The sequence below is a fragment of the Salvelinus sp. IW2-2015 genome, linkage group LG37, assembly GCF_002910315.2.
Source record: "Salvelinus sp. IW2-2015 linkage group LG37, ASM291031v2, whole genome shotgun sequence".
Taxonomy (NCBI): domain Eukaryota; kingdom Metazoa; phylum Chordata; class Actinopteri; order Salmoniformes; family Salmonidae; genus Salvelinus; species Salvelinus sp. IW2-2015.
Window position 1 is genome coordinate 8,763,342 of NC_036876.1, and position 20,212 is coordinate 8,783,553.

The 20,212-nt window shown below is 42.6% G+C and overlaps 1 protein-coding gene across 4 annotated transcripts in view; it reads right to left on the reverse strand.

The window, feature by feature from the left end:
• Positions 1-20,212, reverse strand: part of LOC111960400 (Kv channel-interacting protein 4) — a 303,730-nt gene that overhangs the window by 46,426 nt on the left and 237,092 nt on the right. Inside the window, exon 1 of one of the 4 annotated variants that reach the window (XM_023982386.3) lies at positions 6,883-7,547. The exons of the other annotated variants lie outside the window; for them this stretch is intronic. Within the exon in view, the coding sequence (XP_023838154.1) occupies positions 6,883-6,994 (112 nt within the window). The 5' untranslated portion in view covers positions 6,995-7,547. Of the gene's footprint in view, positions 1-6,882; positions 7,548-20,212 lie in introns of those variants that run through there. 4 annotated transcript variants of the gene reach the window in all.

The following is a 20,212-nucleotide window of genomic DNA, read 5'->3' on the forward strand; positions in this document are numbered from 1 at the left end:
GTTTCTTTTTTACTGGACGTTTGGTCATTTTGGCCGTGATGCTGAATGACAATGACATGAATAAGACTGTAATATAATATAGTCTGCTGACTAAACGTCCCTGTGTGTGATGGACGTGGATTTTGGCTCGAGTGTAGAAATGAACGGTAAATCTTAGCTAAACAAGGTGTACCCACTATTCACACATTGTAGTAATTGGATGTTGGGAAATTCTGCCCAACTACATACAGATAGGCCTAGATGTGTATTTGTTTAAAATAAATACAAATGTATCCTGGCATAGTAAGTTAATTGAGAACCAATCTGCATGTGTTGCTATGTGTATATACTATTATTATAATAAACTGGGTGGTTCGAGCACTGAATGCTGATTGTCTAAAAGCCATGATATATCAGACTGTATACCACAGGTATGTCAAAACATTGTAATTGCATTTATAACCAGTTTATAATAGCAATAATGCACCTCGGGGGTTTGTGGTATATGGCCAATATACCACGACTAAGGGCTGTATCCAGACACCCCATGTTGTGCGAAAGAACAGCGCTTAGCCGTGGTATATTGGCCATATACCACACCCCCTCGTGCCTTATTGCTTATTATATTACTGTACATCAAAAGTCCTTGACAGCAACATTTTCAATTGAGTTAAAGGTGCTACACAGAAGTTTTTTACATTTTTGCTTTGTAATTTCAGAAAAGGTCCATAATACAGAATGTCTGCAGTAATAGTGGATTGATAGTGTTTCACTGTATTACTTAACTGCCAGTGTTGTGATTGGCTGTGATATTTGCATATAGATTTTTCCACCGGAGCAGCATCTGTTGTTAACGTGTGAAATCTGTTCTGACTTTGTAGCTGTGTTATCTAATGGAAATCACTTACTGGTTGCTAAAATTCTACACTGTTCGCTCAGTGTAGAATGACTTCTGAAACTAACTTTCGGTTTTGGTTCACCAGCTTCAAACAGCTGTAAAAACAATATTTTTGGTTATTGAAAATATACAGAAAATTATCAAATGCAACATGCAACAATTTCATAGATTTGACTGAGTTACAGCTTATATAAGGAAATCAGTCCCTAATCTATGGATTTCACATGATTGGGCAGGCCCACTCACTTGGGAGCCAGGTCCAGCCAATCAGAATGAGGTTTTCCCCACAAAATGGCATTAATACAGACAGAAATACGCCTCAGCACCCCCTCAGTCAATCCCACAGTTGAACGAGCCTGATGTGGAGGTCCTGGGCTGGCGTGGTTACACGTGGTCTGCGGTTGTGAGGCCAGTTGGACGTACTGCCAAATTCTCTAAAATAATTTTGGAGGCGGCTTATGGTATAGAAACAAGCATTCAATTCTCTGACAACAGCTCTGGACATTTCTGCAGTCAGGATTCCAATTGCACGCTCCCTCAAAACTTGAGACATCGGTGGTATTGTGTTGCGAGGCAAAAATGAAAATTTTAGAATGGCCTTTCATTATCCCCAGCACAAGGTGCACCTGTGTAATGATCAGGGGTGCAACTTTCACATTCTGAAATTGCATTTTTGTCTCCCCTCCAATTTTATAATTGGAATGTGATACAAAACGAGTTACGTGTGCATTAGGACCATGCGGACGCCTCCGGGCGGTCAGGTAGGCTGGATTTTAAAAAACATATGCAGTACCAGTCAAAAGTTTGGACACACCTACTCATTCAAGGGTTTTACTTTTTTTGACTATTTTTTACATTGTCGAGTAATAGTGAAGACATCAAAACTATGAAATAACCCATATGCAGTATTTCAAAAAAGTATTTCTTTCTAAGTTCTTGAAATTTTCCGGATTCTCTGACATTCATGTCGTAAAGTAATGATGCCAATGTTCATCGACACCCAGCAGGTGATGTACTGCACACAGCCAGCATTTTTTATGACGCGTCTTGTCCTATAAGACAATATAGTTTAGTCAACCACAAATTAGAATTACAACTAGAAGTATAAAGTATCCACAGTGTTGGGTCCGGTGGGGCAGCCAGTGCCTGATGCAATGTTCAAGTTAATCTTTCCAGAACATGGAAGTGCAACAGGAGAAAGTGTGTTTTGCAGACGGCACCCAGTCTACTACCTGGTGTTGCTCAGAAGTGATCCGAGCATGCTAATGGAAAACTCCCTGGGTCATACTGTACACGATCCCTGCTGGACAGGAAGGGACATTTCCAGCTCAAATATAGTAATGAATGGGAATATAGACTCACATAGGCCAGTTTATTAGGTACACCCATCTAGTACCAGGTCAAACTCCCCTTTGCCTCCATAACAACCTGAATTCTTTGGGGCATTCTACAAGGTGTCGGAAACGTTCCACAGGGGTTTTGGTCCATGGTAACATCACGCAGTTACTGCAAATTGGACGGCGGTACATTCATGCTGTGAACAGCCCGTTCCATCTCATCCCAAAGATGTTCTATTGGGTTGAGCTCTGGGGACTGACCAGGCCACTCAAGTAAACTGAACTCGCTGTCATGTTCCAGGCAATGTTTTTCCACTCCTCAATTGTCCAGTGTTGGTGAATTCGTCCCCACTGGAGCCGCCCTCCCTGTTTTTAGCTGATAGCAGTGGAACTCGGTGTGGTTGTCTGCTGCAATAGCCCATTCGTGACAAGGATCAACAAATTGTGCTTTCCGAGATGACGTTCTGCACACCACTGTTGTACTGTGCAGTTATTTTTCGGTTTGTGGCCCGCCTGTTAGCTTGCACAATTCTTGCCATTCTCCTTCGACTTCTCTCATCAATGAGCTGTTTTCCCCCACAGGACTGCCGCTYACTGGATGTTTTTTGTTGTTTGGGTCGCACCATTCTCGGTAACTGCCGTTTCTGAGATACTGGATCCGGAGCGCCTGGCACAGACGATCATACCACGCTCAAAGTCGCTTAGGTCGCTCGTTTTGCCCATTCCAACGTTCAGTCGAACAGTAACTGAATGCCTTGATGACTGTCCGCCTGCTTTACAGCCACGGCGACATGACTCACTGTCAGTAGGAGTGATACATTTACATGAACGGGGTGGTGTATTTAATAAACTGGGCAGTGAGTGTATGCTAGGTCATCTGTGGACCTTGCATAAGGGGGTGACCTTGATCATTTATTGTTAAAACGAGAGGCTGCCTGGATCTTTAACTTAAAGACCCTTGCTCCCTTCGGTCTCAACGTGGACTTTGATCTGAAGCCATTCTTGTGATTGTTGTGATTGTTGTGACTTTGCCATTGTGGTTGTTTGTAGGCTTGTGTGGTCTTAAGTGAGTCTATGATCGTATGCTATCCATTTGTATTTATTGTATGCTGCTCTTTCTATGCCATTTTAATATTTGAGAAATTAACCAATGATATTAGGCCACTCTTGGCCATGATTACAGACACCTGTGTGTCTTGACACTATATAAACAAGTCATCCCGCAGTGTCTGTGATTGTACCCTGATGAAGACAGCTTGCCTGTCGAAACGTTGGTAAATTAAATATTTTTGCATCTGAGCTCCTAGAGTGTGCGGCTCTCCTTTATTTTTAAGTTTTCTACTCCGCTAGCCAGCACCTCGCCTAAATAGGTGTGCGTTTCTTTTTCTTCTAGATAGGTCATCTGTGGATGACAGATATAGGCCTACAGTACTATTACTGGACTGTGGCATAACTGATGTTCCTATGGGGCACTGTAATGGACAGCAATGAGAACTTCAGAGCACACTCCCAGTATGATTCCAAAGAGAATCAAGTACATGTTCAGTTTGTTTAATACATTTCAGGTTATAGTTGAGTCTGCGAGGCAAAGGAGAAGGGACAAGCATGTATCTTTCACCAAGGAGAGAAAGACAGTGTTCTTTGTACAACTGCACCTTGAACACGAATTCTAAAATGAACAAAAGATATGGTGAATTTCTAAACTATAAGTCCATCACTTCTACCCCCAAATACCAGACATCTGCAAGACTGCCTAAACACCATTCCACTCCAAGACATGACTGGATTGGAGATGCAACACGTCAATGTAGTTATTGACCAACTGTCAGGCGGTCTAAAAGCTTTGCCACCAGACATCCTGTCAAGGTGATTATGCTGGGGTGAACTGATTCATGAGATAGTGATCACATCATCTGGTTTTCGCAGATTCATACCACACACTGTGAAGGTTGATACAGTTTCTTTATCCAACCACCATAGCAACAGATCGATACAATGACCACTGCTGAAAAGCAGGACAATTGTCTTTCAAAGAAAGACTAAAGATTTACCTCCAGTATATCAACCTAATTTAGTGTCCCTTGTGATGTAAAAAAATAAATAATTATTATTAGACACACTTGAATCTGCTTGTAGAACTTCTTAGGAACAATAAAAGAGAGTAACTGAAAGCATGTTTGTATATGACCACAATTGATATTGATTAAGCAACGGCAATTGAGTCTCTCTCTCAAAGCTTTTAATGTACATATCTCTATTTCCTATGTACATGTGAATGAGAATACAAGGACCCACCAACATTTGATTCATAGTCTTAACTACGGTTTAAAGTGTGTTTACCAAACCATAGCCTGACGGATGGTCTTTAACTAAACTAAAAGTGCTTACTAAACATTTCTACTAGACAACTGTTCTGCCAAATTAAACCGTTTATTTAGTCATGCCACGTTCTGTGCTCAGTTCAACAGTCTGCCCTTACTTAGTAACATCTGAGTGGCAATGATGTCCCTTGTGTACACCAAATMAGATGTGTACAGAGCTTATAATAGTAATTCACACCTCCTATGATTAGCCAACACACTACAGCACAGAGAAGGGTGCTTTGTTGCGTATGTAAGCACAAAGCGCAATACAGCGATGATTACACAAGCGCATTTACAGTACACACGCACCAAGAAAAATGATCCTTCCCACTAACTTTTTCCTTGAAAACATCCAAATATTTTTATGAACCTAAAACGCAGAACGACTTAAAATCAAGAGGCACTCTTGACCTGTAGGCCAATATAAACCACAACTGGAGATGCATTACAGTATGTCTGAGTTGACTAAGCCTCCAGCACCCGTATCTTCCTCAGCTAATTCGGTATCTCTTAATGCTCTCTTTACACTACACTACTTTGAGACACATGCTAGTCCAAGGACATATACTTTTGTAGCATAAAGAGACAGATCTAGATTCAAATCTCTTTGAGAGTTGTTTCCCACACTACCTCCGGAGCAGGGTTTCCGTTAGCCGGTAATCCCAAATAAAATTGTTGCTGGCCAAATTGCCCAAGAGAATACACGGTGCTCAGAATGCAAAAATCACATTACGATTATGGTAATTAATCTTAACAGAACATGCAACTCCTGTAATGAAAGCAGCCAATAAAACATAATTTTCAAACATTTTCCAAAATTCWATTTTGCCCAAAACTCTAAACAGCGCACCTGATGAGAGCAGCTCCATGATAGATGAAAATCTCTGTTAGAAATTTAGAGGGGGAATCTAAAGATGCAACAACTAGGATGGGCTGCTAATATGACTATGATTGTGCATTTGGCTTCTGGACAATGAAAGAAAACAAATCATATGAAAACAAATACAACAGGAGAGAAATGCACGGTTTCAATGGCATATGAGTAAGTATTTTTTAAATAATTGCACCCATGTTTCTATGGTCAGATTATGCCTAGGCTTCTTTGAAGCAAGGTAAGACAGGCCTCATAATATGAAGTAAAATGTTTCAGATTTCAAACAATTAAGTGCATAATGCCTCCAGCTCACAATACAAAGACTGTTGGGGGATGCGCTGACAGCCTACCGTTGCCTATGCACTCGAATGGCGAATGGGAGGCGTGCTTCAATTACCAGTTGAGAAATAAAAATAGAAGCTCTTTTTAAATCGTGGCCATCAAAACTGTTTAACGTAGCACATTCCACTCCGGCAGAGGCGAGAAGCTGTAGCAACTCTAGCACCGTCTGACCAGTGATCCTCTGCTAAAAATAGGCTCTGTATGCTGTGATCAATAAGATACATGACGGACTAAAGWWAATACACACGCCCCAATTTAATTCCCCCAAATTTGGCTCAATAACCTATAGACCAATAAGAATGACAATCAAATGTTTATCCATTTATTTACATAAATGAATAAAAAGCATTCTGCAATTTGGATAGTTTTTCCTCCTAATCAATTTGTCTGGCAACTATTTTATTTTAATTCAATTACCGGCTAACGGAAACCCTGCTTCGGAGGTAGTGTGGGAGAAATCTAAACCACATACTCCTCTTAGTGGTACAGTGTAATGAAACTACACGTGTCCCACACCACATCCCTGCAAAGATGACCTTAAAACCAGAATACAGCATTTTTGCTCTGTTAGCATAACTGAAAATGAAAGGCTTCTAAAATATCCACACATTTGCGAATCGTTGCATTAATCAAGTGTGCAATATGGTTTAGATTTTGTTTGTCTATATACTATTGTATTTACGGTATGCTAATAGCTGGCCACACCACATCCAAGGCTAAAGTAAGGATAGTGTAAACAGAAAAGTTGCAAATGATGTTGAACAGGGATAGTTCTCACTACGCATATATTACTCATGTAAATGTACCCTTACACAGTAGTTGACCACCCCGGTCTTATAGTGGCTGGCTACACCAGTTTAAGTTTCCCAAACTGCTCTCAGACACTCAACAACAAAATCAAACAAGCTTCATTGGCAAGAAAGGAGCAATATAATACAAAACATATTACATACCAAAATAACACATTATAATCAAGTTAGGAGAGCCACCAATGAACAAATATCTCTCGCGTATACTACAATTCGAAAGCCCCTCACTCTCTTTGTTTTCCATCTCTGTCTCTCTCATTTCTATCTATCTCTCTCTTACCCTCGGAGAAGTTGATGACCCCCAGCAGGTGCAGCAGTTTMAGCGAGGCACACACCAGCACCACGATGCCCACCGTCTGCAGCCCCTCAGTCTCCCACACCATGTTCAGCATGGCGCCGCCGCCACCACCATGCCCAGACCCTGCAGCTCCGACTTCGGACCCCGACCCGGCCTCCTCGCCCTCGGGAGCCCCGGCCGCGCCCTCGGCGCTCCAGTTCCCCCGCGCCCACTCCACCGCCGTCGCGCCCACACACACGGGCTGGGCGCCCCGAGGCACCCGCCTACCGCCCGCTCACTCCCCAAATCCAGACTGGGTGGGTTGGAAGCGGAACGGGTGGATAAGGAGTCTACCTTAGAGTCCCAGAAAGTCTGCTAGAGGCATACAGGAAATGTTAGTCTCGTTAAAAAGTAAGAGAGTAGAGGAAGAGTGATGAAGATAATAACGTGGCTCCTAAAGTCCTTTTAAAGAGTGCCTCTTTCTCTTCGACTCTCTTCTTGTCTACGTATGTATCTCTCTCTGTAAAGGGAGAAGACTCTAAGAGCTATGGATGAGGAGTGAATGAACTGCTATGTTCCCTCTGACAGTCACTCTGGCTCAGATGTAGAGAGGGGAGGGAGGCAAAGGAGGGAGGGAGTCTGGGAGGGAGGCAGAGAAAGAGAGGAAGGGAGGCAGAGGAGAGAGAGGCAGAGAAAGTGACAAAGTCTATGTACAAGAGAGCGCAAGATAGCAAAAGAAAGCAAGAGCGAGAGGTAGAGAGAGGGAGGTAGAAAGGGAAGGTATATGAGAGAGAGGAGATAGAGAGGGGGATAGAGAGGGAGGTAGAAAGGGAAGGTATATGAGAGACAGGGAGATAGAGAGAGAGGTGAAAGGGAAGGTATATGAGAGGAGGGAGATAGATGGGGAGGTAGAGAAGGGAAGGTATATGAGAGAGAGAGGGAGATAGATGGGGAGGTAGAAAGGGAAGGTATATGAGAGAGAGGGGAGATAGATGGGGAGGTAGAGAAGGGAAGGTATATGAGAGGAGAGGGAGAGAGAGGGGGATAGAGAGGGAGGTAGAGAGGGAGGTAGAAAGGGAAGGTATATGAGAGAGAGGGGGATAGAGAGGGAGGTAGAGAGGGAAGGTATATGAGAGAGAGGGATAGGAGGGAGGTAGAGAGGGAGGTAGAAAGGGAAGGTATATGAGAGAGGGAGAGAGAGAGGGAGGTAGAGAGGGAGATAGAGAGGGGGATAGAGAGGGAGGTAGAGAGGGAAGGTATATGGAGAGAAAGGAGATAGAGGGAGGTAGATGGGAGGTAGAAGGGAAGGTATTGAGAGAGAAGGAGATAGAGGGAGGTAGAGAGGGAAGGTATATGAGAGAGAGGGAGAGAGAGGGGAATAGAGAGGGAGGTAGAGAGGGAGGTAGAAAGGGAAGGTATATGAGAGAGAGGGGGATAGAGAGGAGGGTAGAGAGGGAATGTATATGAGAGAGAGGGATAGAGAGGGAGGTAGAGAGGGAGGTAGAAAGGGAAGGTATATGAGAGAGAGGGAGAGAGAGAGGGGAGGTAGAGAGGGAGATAGAAGAGAGAAGGAGATAGAGGGAGGTAGAGAGGGAGATAGAGAGAGGGGGATAGAGAGGGAGGTAGAGAGGGAAGGTATATGAGAGAGAAGGAGATAGAGGGAGGTAGAGAGGGAGATAGAGAGGGAAGGTATATGAGAGAGAAGGAGATAGAGGGAGGTAGAGAGGGAAGGTATATGAGAGAGAGGGGGATAGAGAGAAAAAAGTATTAAATGTATGCACTCACTACTGTAAGTCGCTAAATGACTAAAATGTCAAAGTAAGGTAGAGAGGGGGCAGTAAAGAGATAGAGAGAGATGGTGAGAGATAGAGAGAGAAGTAGAGAGTGAGAAAGAGAAGTAGAGAGTGGAAGGTAGAGAGGGAGTGTGCAAAGCTGTCATCAAGGCAAAGGGTGGCTACTTTGAAGAATCTAAAATATATTTTGATTTGTTAAACACTTTTTTGGTTACTACATAAGTGTTATTTCATAGTTTATTTCTTCACTATTATTCTGCAATGTAGAAAATAGTAAAAACAAAGAAAAAACCCTTGAATGAGTAGGTGTGTCCAAACTTTTGACTGGTACTGTACATATTAATTACCCCAAATAGGACAATCAACAATCGGGTCAATCTACAACAGACACTAGGCTAGTGGGACATATGAACATACAGTACAGTTCTCTAATAGTATTACATGAAGAGTAGTAGGCTAAACCCTGTGAATACTGGTCTAAACTTGGTTAGAGTACAACTATTGGATACTGGGACAGTTGTTAATTTACATAAATGCATATTTACCGATTGGAGCATGTGATAATAATGAGATAATAATAAGAAACAGTCCATTTGAAGGGACAACAGCYCCATAGATTAACATACGCTCAGTTATAGCCAACAGTCAATTAAGAAAGTGGAAACTTCAATCTACTAATAGCAGTTTTCATTTCAGTGACTGATTGTAACATATATTAATGGTTGTTTATTAAGCCTCTGTCCAATTGAACTGTAGATTGCGAGGGTCACTTCATTTGAAACAGGAACCTTTTCCAACAAGAGCAAAAAGCAAATTGATTACTCTAGCTCATTAAATGTGACTGATTACATTTAGGATCCATTTGATTCAACAGAAATCGATTGAAGTGGGTAGGAGGTAGAGGGGAAAAGCAATGTAGCTTTTCATATTCTAACTACCCTCTAGCGCTGTGTGTTTGTACTCGCTCCAGACAAAAAGCCAGTGATCATACCCCCACCTACAGGGCTGCTATAGAACTGTTCACAATACCACCGACTTTATTATGGTTTATGAACTCTTCTGAGCTGTTCTCCATCTACCCACTGAACCATCCTTTCAACTAACAGTTCAGTCACATGGAGGCAAAAAAATAAGATAACTCGTGACTGACAGCACCTTTGTTACATCTAATACAGTAAGTCCCCTATGAAGACAAATCTATACCCGTTTTCATTAACATTTTGCTCAAATCTACTCAGCTCTTATACGGAATGCAAATTCAAGAACAAATTAAAACTATTTTCATCTTCTCGCATGAATCATTTCACATAGTGCCATTTTTTTTATCCACCAAACATAGGCCACTGTATTTAATGAAAACGGTATTGTGAGTGCTCTTTGGCAGTATGTGTGTTTCATTCACAGTGCTAAGATGTCCTCGGTGACAATATTACTCTAWAAGGCCCCTGGGAGCAAGGGATCTCAAATGTCAGATTTGTGTTATTGCAGGAGAGGCACTAAGGACATACTCTATCAAGAGTAATCGTGATTGTCGTAGCTGAATCAGAATTAGTTAGGTAACATAGATAAATAAGATGTTTTATGTATTTTATACTTGTCATTAGAATGTCTTCTTTTGGACTATACTGTTGGCAGTTGCATTTTCCTTTCTCTCTAGGGAAAAGTCACTTGGGGCCCAGAGAGGGGAGAGGTCAGGCTTGTCTTTTACATGTCTGGTAATAGGCAGAATATCAGAAAGGGAGAAGTCAGGTTTGAACATTGTCTTCATAATGAATATATCTGTGAAACCATGTGAAGGGCTCCACTATGTTGCAAAATGGCTGAAGGACAACAAAGTCAAGGTATTGGAGTGGCCATCACAAAGTCCTGACCTCAACCCTAACCCTATAGAAAATCTGTGGGCAGAACTGAAAAAGTGTGTGCGAGCAAGGAGGCCTACAAACTGACTCAGTTACACCAGCTCTGTCAGAAGGAATGGGCCAAAATTCACCCAACTTATTGTGGGAAGCTTGTGGAAAGCTACCCGAAACATTTGACCCAAATTAAACAATTTAAAAGCAATGCTACCAAATACTAATTGAGTGTATGTAAACTTCTGATCCACTGGGGATGTGATGAAAGAAATAAAATCWGAAATAAATCATTCTCTCTACTATTATTCTGACATTTCACATTCTTACAATAAAGTGGTGATCCTAACTGACCTAAGACAGGGACTTTTTACTCTGATTAAATGTCAGGAATTGTGAAAAACMGAGTTTAAATCTATTTGGCTAAGGTGTATGTAAACGTCTGACTTCAACTGTACAAACTATCCTGACCTACTTGTTGTGTGTATGTACTGACATGCACAGTACCAGTCAAAAGTTTGGACACATTTACTCATTCAAGGGTTTTTCTATATTTTTACTATTTTCTACATTGAAGAATAATAGTGAAGACATCAAAACTATAACTGATAGATTCACACACACTACATGTTAATGTTTTTAAATGTACACTACCCTTCAAAAGTTTGGGGTCACTTAGAAATGTCCTTGTTTTCCATGAAAACATACATGAAATGAGTTGCAAAATGAATAGAAAATGTAGTCAAGACGTTGACAAGGTTATAAATAATTATTTTTAATTGAAATAATAACTGTGTCCTTTAAACTTTGCTTTCGTCAAAGAATCCTCCATTTGCAGCAATTACAGCCTTGCAGACCTTTGGCATTCTAGTTGTCAGTTTGTTGAGGTAATCTGAAGAGATTTCACCCCATGCTTCCTGAAGCACCTCCCACAAGTTGGATTGGTACTTCTTACGTACCATACGGTCAAGCTGCTCCCACAACAGCTCAATAGGGTTGAGATCCGGTGACTGTGCTGGCCACTCCATTATAGACASAATACCACTTGACTGCTTCTTCCCTAAATAATTCTTGCATAGTTTGGAGCTGTGCTTTGGGTCATTGTCCTGTTGTAGGAGGAAATTGGCTCTAATTAAGCGCCGTCCAAAAGGTATGAAACGGCATTGTAAAATGGCGTGATAGCCTTCCTTCMTCAAGATCCCTTTTACCCTGTACAAATRTCCCACTTTACCACCACCAAAGCACCATCAGACCCTCACATTGCTTGACCCCATCTGAAAAGCATGGTGGAGGCACTCCTCCAGCATCTTTTCATTTTCTCAGCGTCTCATGAATGTTCTTCTTTGTGATCCGAACYCCTCAAACTTAAAATTAAGCACTTTTTTCCAATCTTCCTCTGTCCAGTGTCTGTGTTCTTTTGCACATCAGGAGATGTGGTTTCCAGTTTACACAAAGTCTAGTGTAGTTCCTTGAGGGCCGTTGTGGTATTGGCTTGAGGGGGAATATACATGGCTGTGACTATAACCAAATAAAATTATTTTGGGAGGAAATATGGTCTTGGATTTGATTGTATTCTAGGTCAGGTGAACAAAACCACTTAAGTTKATTTACCTTCACACCACCACAATCACACCATGAATAGTTAATGAAACATACACCTCCYCCTTTCTTCTTCGRGGAAAGTTCAGTATTCCTGTCAGCYTGATGTACTGAGAACCCAGCTGGCTGTATGGATGGGGACAGTATATCCTGAGAGAGCCATGATTGCTTTAAACAGTATGTTACAGTCTCTGATGTCTCTCTGGAAGGAGATCCTTGCCTTGAGCTTGTCTACCTTATTGTCCAGGGACTGAACATTAGCGAGTAATATAATCGGAAGCGGTGGATGGTGTGCATGCCTCCTCAGTCAGACTAGAAATCCACCCCGAATACCTTGCTCCGCCGGCGGCTTCTTGGAACAGCCTCCGGCATAAGTTCAATTGCCTTGAGGGCTACAAACAAAGGATCCAATTTGGGGAAATGATATTTCTGATCGGAATGCTGATGAGTTACCGCCGCTCTGATATCCAAACGTTTTTTCTGGCTATATGTAATAACACAAAAAAACGTTCTGGGCTAATAATGTAAGAAATTACAACAACAACAAAAATACTGCAAAGTTGTTTAAGAGCTAGAAGCAGTGCTGCAATTTCTATCCTACAGTACAGTAGAGKAGTAAGTCATTCAGTCACCAACACGCATCTCTAGTCGCCCAACGGTGTCAATTCACGAAACCATAGCCAAAATGATAAACACTTGGGAGTTTCAGACCCTAATAGAGGGTAAGCGAGCACAAGAAAGATAGGAAGAGGGAGAGAGAGAAAGKGAGAGAGTGAGTGTTCTCCTTCCATCAATGTTACAGATTAACCTACCATTTGATAGATCGTTTAATTTTTATTCCAATGGAGGACATGGGTCAACTGACATAACAGGTAGTGTGTGTGAACCTGGTGAAACTTTTTTTGTTGGAATACAATCAAGTCCCCATATAGTCCCCATATTCCAGCAACATCTCTCTTCCAGTGCATCTATAGTAGCCAGTGTCTGAAAATGTCACTCGGCTTCGTCGATGGATAGTGCCTCTCCATTCCGAGACTGATTCCTTATCATGGAGCACATGTGCCACTGAAAAACCTGAGGCCTTTGTTCCTCTGTCTCTGCAGGCGAAGATATTGATTTTGGGGAAAGATTACATATTTTCTCTCTCATGGCTGTCTCTCGCTGCCCTCGTCCTGTCATATTCGCATGGGGGGGATCTTATCACCAGGTGTCTGGACTGACCGGGGCCTGCAGGAAGAGGTAAAAGACAGTCCTCTACATCGACAGTGTGTTTCTGTTTGGAAGCTAGAGTTGCGTTTGCACAGGGAATGAAATCATGAAATTGCATCATGAATAGCCAGCAATCGATGAATAAGCARCGTACCCAGTGGGACGGTCTTTGTCAAATGGGCAAATTCATTTGCATCAGAACTTTAAAGTTTAGAGTAACTGATGTTTTTATGCCTTTTCATCCCAAAACCCATAACTCTGATGATTCCAGAATGACAAATCAAAAATGCTAATATAAAACACCACGGGGGAGATAGTAATTACATTTGCTGTCGTTGGAAAAAGTAACCTCATTCCTTGTTTATTAGCTCCCCCAATGCATACCTAGCCACTAGCCAGGCAACAAAAAAAAAAGCTAACTAATTTCCATAAATGTTTCGACAGCTGTTATCTTTCCTCAGGTGCCCAGCGTGGAATTTAAGCTGGTGTTAAACTACAGGATCAAGAGGAGACAGCAGTCATCAATCAAAATGCTGACAATCGTTGGATAGGCAAAAGGGCAAAGACTAGATCTTCTGCACGTTTTCAGATCAGCTCAGGAGCGTGCTAGCATTGTAATTAGGCAACACCTGAAGCGGTCTGCTCAGGCATGCAGAGCAGCTTTGGTGTTTGGGCTGCTGTTGTATTTTGGGAGCGTGTTGAAATGAGTCCGTCATATTTACAGACGCATCGCCTGTGAAGTGGATGGCAATTATAAACTATGAACCGAGGAAACCCATAGAGGAGCTGCATATGCAATGAATGGTGGAGGGACTCTTACAATGCAGACKTATTTCTTAAAGGCTATGCATGGTCTATCCGACCTCGGCAGTGGCCGTACAGCATTTACTGCAATGCGGCCTGCGCTAAAGTCAGATCAAACATAATTTTTGCGGTTCGCAGAGCTGTTGTCAAGGAAGTGAGTTAGTGTTTATACAGGACCTCCCACCCCCACCTACAGTCAACCAATCATGTCAATGTGGAGCGATACGGAGTCCTGCACATTGCTACAACATTTGCGTCACACCCTACATACAAAGCCTCGGACCACATTTTTGGATCAAGAATAAATGGGCTTTTAGTGGCCTCTTTGGATCTTGCAGACACACACAAAGGAGAATGTCACACAAGTACACATCTACAGATGCCGCGTGCTTGCATCAAAAGCACAAGACCCTTAGGTCTGACAATAGGCCTATCGCTCACTCCAAGGGGCTACATAGGCCTCCTTCATTTTGAATCACTTCAAGCCTCAGGACTCCTTGTGAGAATTGTTCATCTCGAACAGGTGACAGTGATATATTTTCACAACACTCAAGTTGCCAGTGTGCCCTGTGGCTATTTTTGGTGTCAAACGGCTTGCTCCACACCATCACACACAATAATCAGAAATCGCCTGACTTCAGGAGACACAGATGGCCTTAACCCCTCACTCATATGATATTGATTGACCCATTTGCACAATGAGTTGCTATTGGTTTTCAATACTCATGGCTCTATTGACAGATACAGGAGGTCAATGGGTCCAATCAGTTGTACAACCAATTGCTGCCAGCTGGACAGGCATTGTCTGCAGGTGGACAGTCACACAAAAGCCATGGGTTTGAACGCAGAAGAGTGTGCTGCTGCTGATAACATTGACTCGCTGTTCCATCTGTCTTAGCCTGGTCGCTAACATGGTCTAAAAGCCTTACTATGGACGGACGTACTGCATGGAAGACAGAGGGCAAGAAGCCTTTTTGAAGGACTAGCTTTGTACTTCTGATTCACAGTATAGGCTAGGCTACCATCCTTCAGTGGCAAGGTACCACAAAAAAKAACCATTGATTAAAGTTCGCTGAAGAATATGAGGTGGCTGAAAAACAGTGGGGAAAGACATGGGGCGCATTAAAAGGAAGTGGACATGGTGCTGGGTAATATGGCCATATAGATTTTTTTCAAACATATGGGTGATTCATCACACAGTACATCTTSATTTTTTGTATCTTTCCTCCAATTAAGCTTTGTTGTACAGTTAAAGGTCATATACACTGCATTTTAAACAGTCAGCAATAATATAATAAATTCAGGGCTTGTGAAATTATACCTAGGCCAAATTTAACCCTTCCACAACCATAAGAGCCACTAATAGGCTTTTTTGCAATAATCACTGATCTGGCTTTCAAGACTGTCTATGAAAATGCCTTTTCCATTACAAATTTAACCAGAACCATGCATAATGCACAATCACTAATAATGACTAACTTCATCTAGCAGGCATTATAGAACATTAATACAGGTCTCATAAACAATCTCTCAAGCACAAGCCCACGTGCTAGTGAGTAGCCAGCTAATCTTTATGAACTCAGCAAAAAAAGAAACGTCCCTTTTTCAAGACCCTGTCTTTCAAAGATAATTTGTAAAAATCCAAATAACTTCACAGATCTTCATTGTAAAGGGTTTAAACACTGTTTCCCATGCATGTTCAACGAACCATAAACAATTTATGAACATGCACCTGTGGAACGGTCGTTAAGACACTAACAGCTTACAGACGGTAGGCAATTAAGGTCACAGTCATGAAAACTTAGGACACTAAAGCGGCCTTTCTACTGACTCTGAAAAACACCAAAAGAAAGATGCCCAGGGTCCCTGCTCATCTGCGTGAAGGTGCCTTAGACATAATGCAAGGAGGCATGAGGACTGCAGATGTGGACAGGGCAATAAATGGCAATGTCCGTACTGTGAGAGGCCTAAGACAGCGCTACAGGGAGACAGGGCAGACAGCTTATCGTCCTCACAGTGGCAGATCACGCGTAAACACCTGCACAGGATCGGTACATCCGAACATCACACCTGCGTGACAGGTACAGGATGGCAACAACAACTGCCCGAGTTTCACCAGGAACGCGCAATCCCTCCATCAGTGCTCAGACTGTCCGCAATAGGCTGAGAGAGGCTGGACTGAGGGCTTGTAGGCCTGTTGTAAGGCAGGTCCTCACCAGACATCACCGGCAACAACGTCGCCTATGGGCATAAACCCACCGTCTCAGACAGGACTGGCAAAAAATGCTCTTCACTGACGAGTCGCAGTTTTGTCTCACCAGGGTGATGGTTGGATTCACGTTTATCGTCGAAGGAATGAGCGTTACACCGAGGCCTGTACTCTGGAGCGGGATCGATTTGGAGGTGGAAGGTCCGTCATGGTCAGGGGCGGTGTGTCACAGCTTCATCGGACTGAGCTTGTTGTCATTGCAGGCAATCTCAACGCTGTGCGTTACAGGGAAGACATCCTCCTCCCTCATGTGGTACCCTTTCTGCAGGCTCATCCTGACATGACCCTCCAGTATGACAATGCCACCAGCCATATTGCTCGTTATGTGCGTGATTTCCTGCAAGACAGGAATGTCAGTGTTCTGCCATGGCCAGCGAACAGCCTGGATCTCAATCCCATTGAGCACGTCTGGGAAAAGTTGGATCGGAGGGTGAGGGCTAGGGCCATTCCCCCCAGAAATGTCCGTGAATTTGAAGGTGCCTTGGTGGAAGAGTGGGGTAACATCTCACAGCAAGAAATGGCACATTTGGTGCAGTCCATGAGGAGATGCACTGCAATACTTAATGCAGCTGGTGGCCACACCAGATGCTGACTGTTACTTTTACTTTTGATCCCCCCTTTGTTCAGGGACACATTATTCCATTTCTGTTAGTCACATGTCTGTGGAAGTTGCTCAATTTATGTCTCAGTTGTTGAATCTTGTTATGTTCATACACATATTTACACATGTTAAGTTTGCAGAAAATAAATGCAGTTGACAGTGAGAGGACGRTTCTTTTTTTGCTGAGTTTATTTCAAGTGTAGGTAACTTGAAAGGTAGAACAGTTTAATTCTTATGAACACACACTTCTGTCAGTCTCCAACTGTTTGAACAGCATGCTTGCGCCCGCAACCGTCTGTCCAAACACAAGATATTGTAAGCAAGTCGTGGTTGCTGAGAGGAAATCAATTCAGGCAGTTATCTCTTGATGGGATCATGAAAATGGTGAAGAAATAGGAAAGGTAGAACGTGTGTCATCAGTGTTCAATCTAAGTGTCCTCGGTTCAAGTCAGGAGTCCGTAGCAAAGAAATGCAGTCAATGCTCATGGCTTGTCCTACTGACAAACTGTCAATGCTGTCTAGTCTCCAAAAACGTCAAAGCCGTATGGCTATTTCCTGTACACTGAACAAAAATATAAACGCAACGTGCAACAATTTCAAAGATTTTACTGAGTTACAGTTAATATAAAGAAATGTGTAAACTGAAATAAATTCATTAGGCCCTAATCTATGGATTTCACATGACTGGGAATACAGATATGCATCTTTAAAAAAAAGTAGGGGAGTGGATCAGAAAACCAGTCAGTATCTGGTGTGACCACCATTTGCCTGATGCAGCGCGACATCTCCTTCGCATAAAGCTGATCAGGCTGTTGATTGTGTCCTGTGAAATGTTGTCCCACTCCTCTTCAATGGCTGTGCAAAGTTGCTGGACAATGGCYGGAAATGAAACACGCTGTCGTACATGTTGATTCAGAGCATACCAAACATGTTCAGTGGGTGACATGTCAGGTGACTATGCAGGTCATGGAAGAACTGGGACATTTTCAGCTTCCAGGAATTGTGTACTGATCCTTGTGACATGGAACTGTGCATTATCATGCTGAAACATGASGTGATGGCGGCGGATGAATGGCACGACAATGGGCCTCAGGAGCTCGTCATGTTCTCTTTGCATTCAAATTGCCATCGATAAAATGCAATTGTGTTCGTTGTCCGTAGGTTATGCCTGCCCATACCATAACCCCACCATGGGGCACTCTGTTCACAACATTAACAGCAAACCGCTCGCCCACACGATGCCATACAGCGTGTCTGCAATCTTCCCCGTACAGTTGAAACTGGGATTAATCGAGGAAGAGCATACTTCTCTAGTGTGCCAGTGGCCATCGAAGGTGAGCATTTGCCCACTGAAGTTGGATACAAAGACGAACTGCAGTCAGATCCAGACCCTGGTGAGGATGTCAAGCACGCAGATGAGCTTCCCTGAGACGGTTTCTGACAGTTTGTGCAGACATTCTGTGGTTGTGCAYACACACAGTTTCATCAGCTGTCCAGGTGGCTGGTCTCAGACCATCCTGCAGGTGAAGAAGCCGGATGTGGTTGTCCTGGGCTGGCGTGGATACARGTGGTCTGAGGAAGTGAGGCCTGATGGACGTACTGCCATATTCTCTAAAATGGTATTGGAGGCGGCTTATGGTAGAGAAATTAACATTAAATTATCTGGCAACAGCTCTGGTGGACATTCCTGCAGTCAGCATGRCAAACTGCTTGCTCCCTCAAAACTTGATACATCTGTGGCATTGTGTTGTGTGACAAACTGCACATTTTAGTGGCCTTTTGTRCCCAGCACAAGGTGCACCTGTGTAATGATAATGCTGTTTAATCAGCTTCTTGATATGCCACACCTGTCAGGTGGATGGATTACCTTGGCAAAGGACAAATGCTCACTAACAGGGATGTAAACACATTTCTGCACAACATTTGAGAGAAATAAGCTTTTTGTGTGTAACATTTCTGGGATCTTTTATTTCAGCTCATGAAACATGCAACCAACAGTTTACATGTTGCGTTTATATTTTAGTTCAGTATATAAATAGCTTAGCCTTTGGAAAAAGTCAACAAAAAAAGTGGAGGAGCGCCCCACATGTCAAATTGATCGGTCCAAGCGCCACTAACATTTGAGACAAATATGTACGGCTTCCAAAGCTTTTACTCCAATCACAGTGGGTGAGTAATACTTTGACATCCCAGTACAACAATTGAAACGGGTCAATGGCAAAAAAAACTTTATTTTTAGTGATTTAATTACAGTGGGATCTGTAGTAATGTATTAAGGATCTGTTTGCTGAGAATGTGGAGGGAGAAAATGTCCACTGGTTACGAAGACTAACTGCAGTCAGATCCAGACCCTGGTGAGGACGACAAGCACGCAGGTGAGCTTCCATGAGACGGTTTCTGACAGTTTGCGCAGACATTCTTTGGTTGTGCAAACCCACAGTTTCATCAGCTGTCCAGGTGGCTGTTCTCAGACCATCCTGGTGATCAACCAGCGGTGGAAAAAGTACCCAATAGTCATACTTGAGTAAAGATCCCTTAATTAACATGACTCAAGTAAAAGTCAACCAGTAAAATACTACTTGAGTAAAAAAGTCTAAAACTATTTGGTTTTAAATACACTTAAGTATCAAAAGTAAATGTAATTGCTAAAATATACTTAAATATCAAAAGTAAAAGTAGAAAATAATAGAAAAATCCTTATATTAAGCAAACCAGACGGCACCATTTAAGTGCGGATAGACAGGCACACACAACAACACTCAGACATTTACAAACAGTGAGTCCGCCAGATCAGAGGCTGTAGGGATGACCAGGGATGTCCTCTTGATAAGTGTGGTAATTGGACCATTTTCCTGTTCTGCTATGCATTTAAAATGTATCGAGTACTTCTGGGTGTCAGGGAAAATGTACWTRATTTTCTTTAGGAATGTAGTAAAGTAAAATCACAGATGCCCCAAAAACCTACTGAAGTAGTATTTTAAAGTATTTTTACTGAAGAACTTTAGACCACTGTTGATCACTGTAAAACTTTTCAGATTTATGGTTTCAAGACCTAAATGGCTAGATGCTTTCAAGAAGGCATTAATAGTGGTCGGGTGCAAGTGATCGGGTAATGCTGAATGTGCAGATGTCCAACACTGACATGATGCACACACCAGTGTCTACAAACGGTGGGTATTATGTCCAGCCCAGGGATGGGCAGCTCATT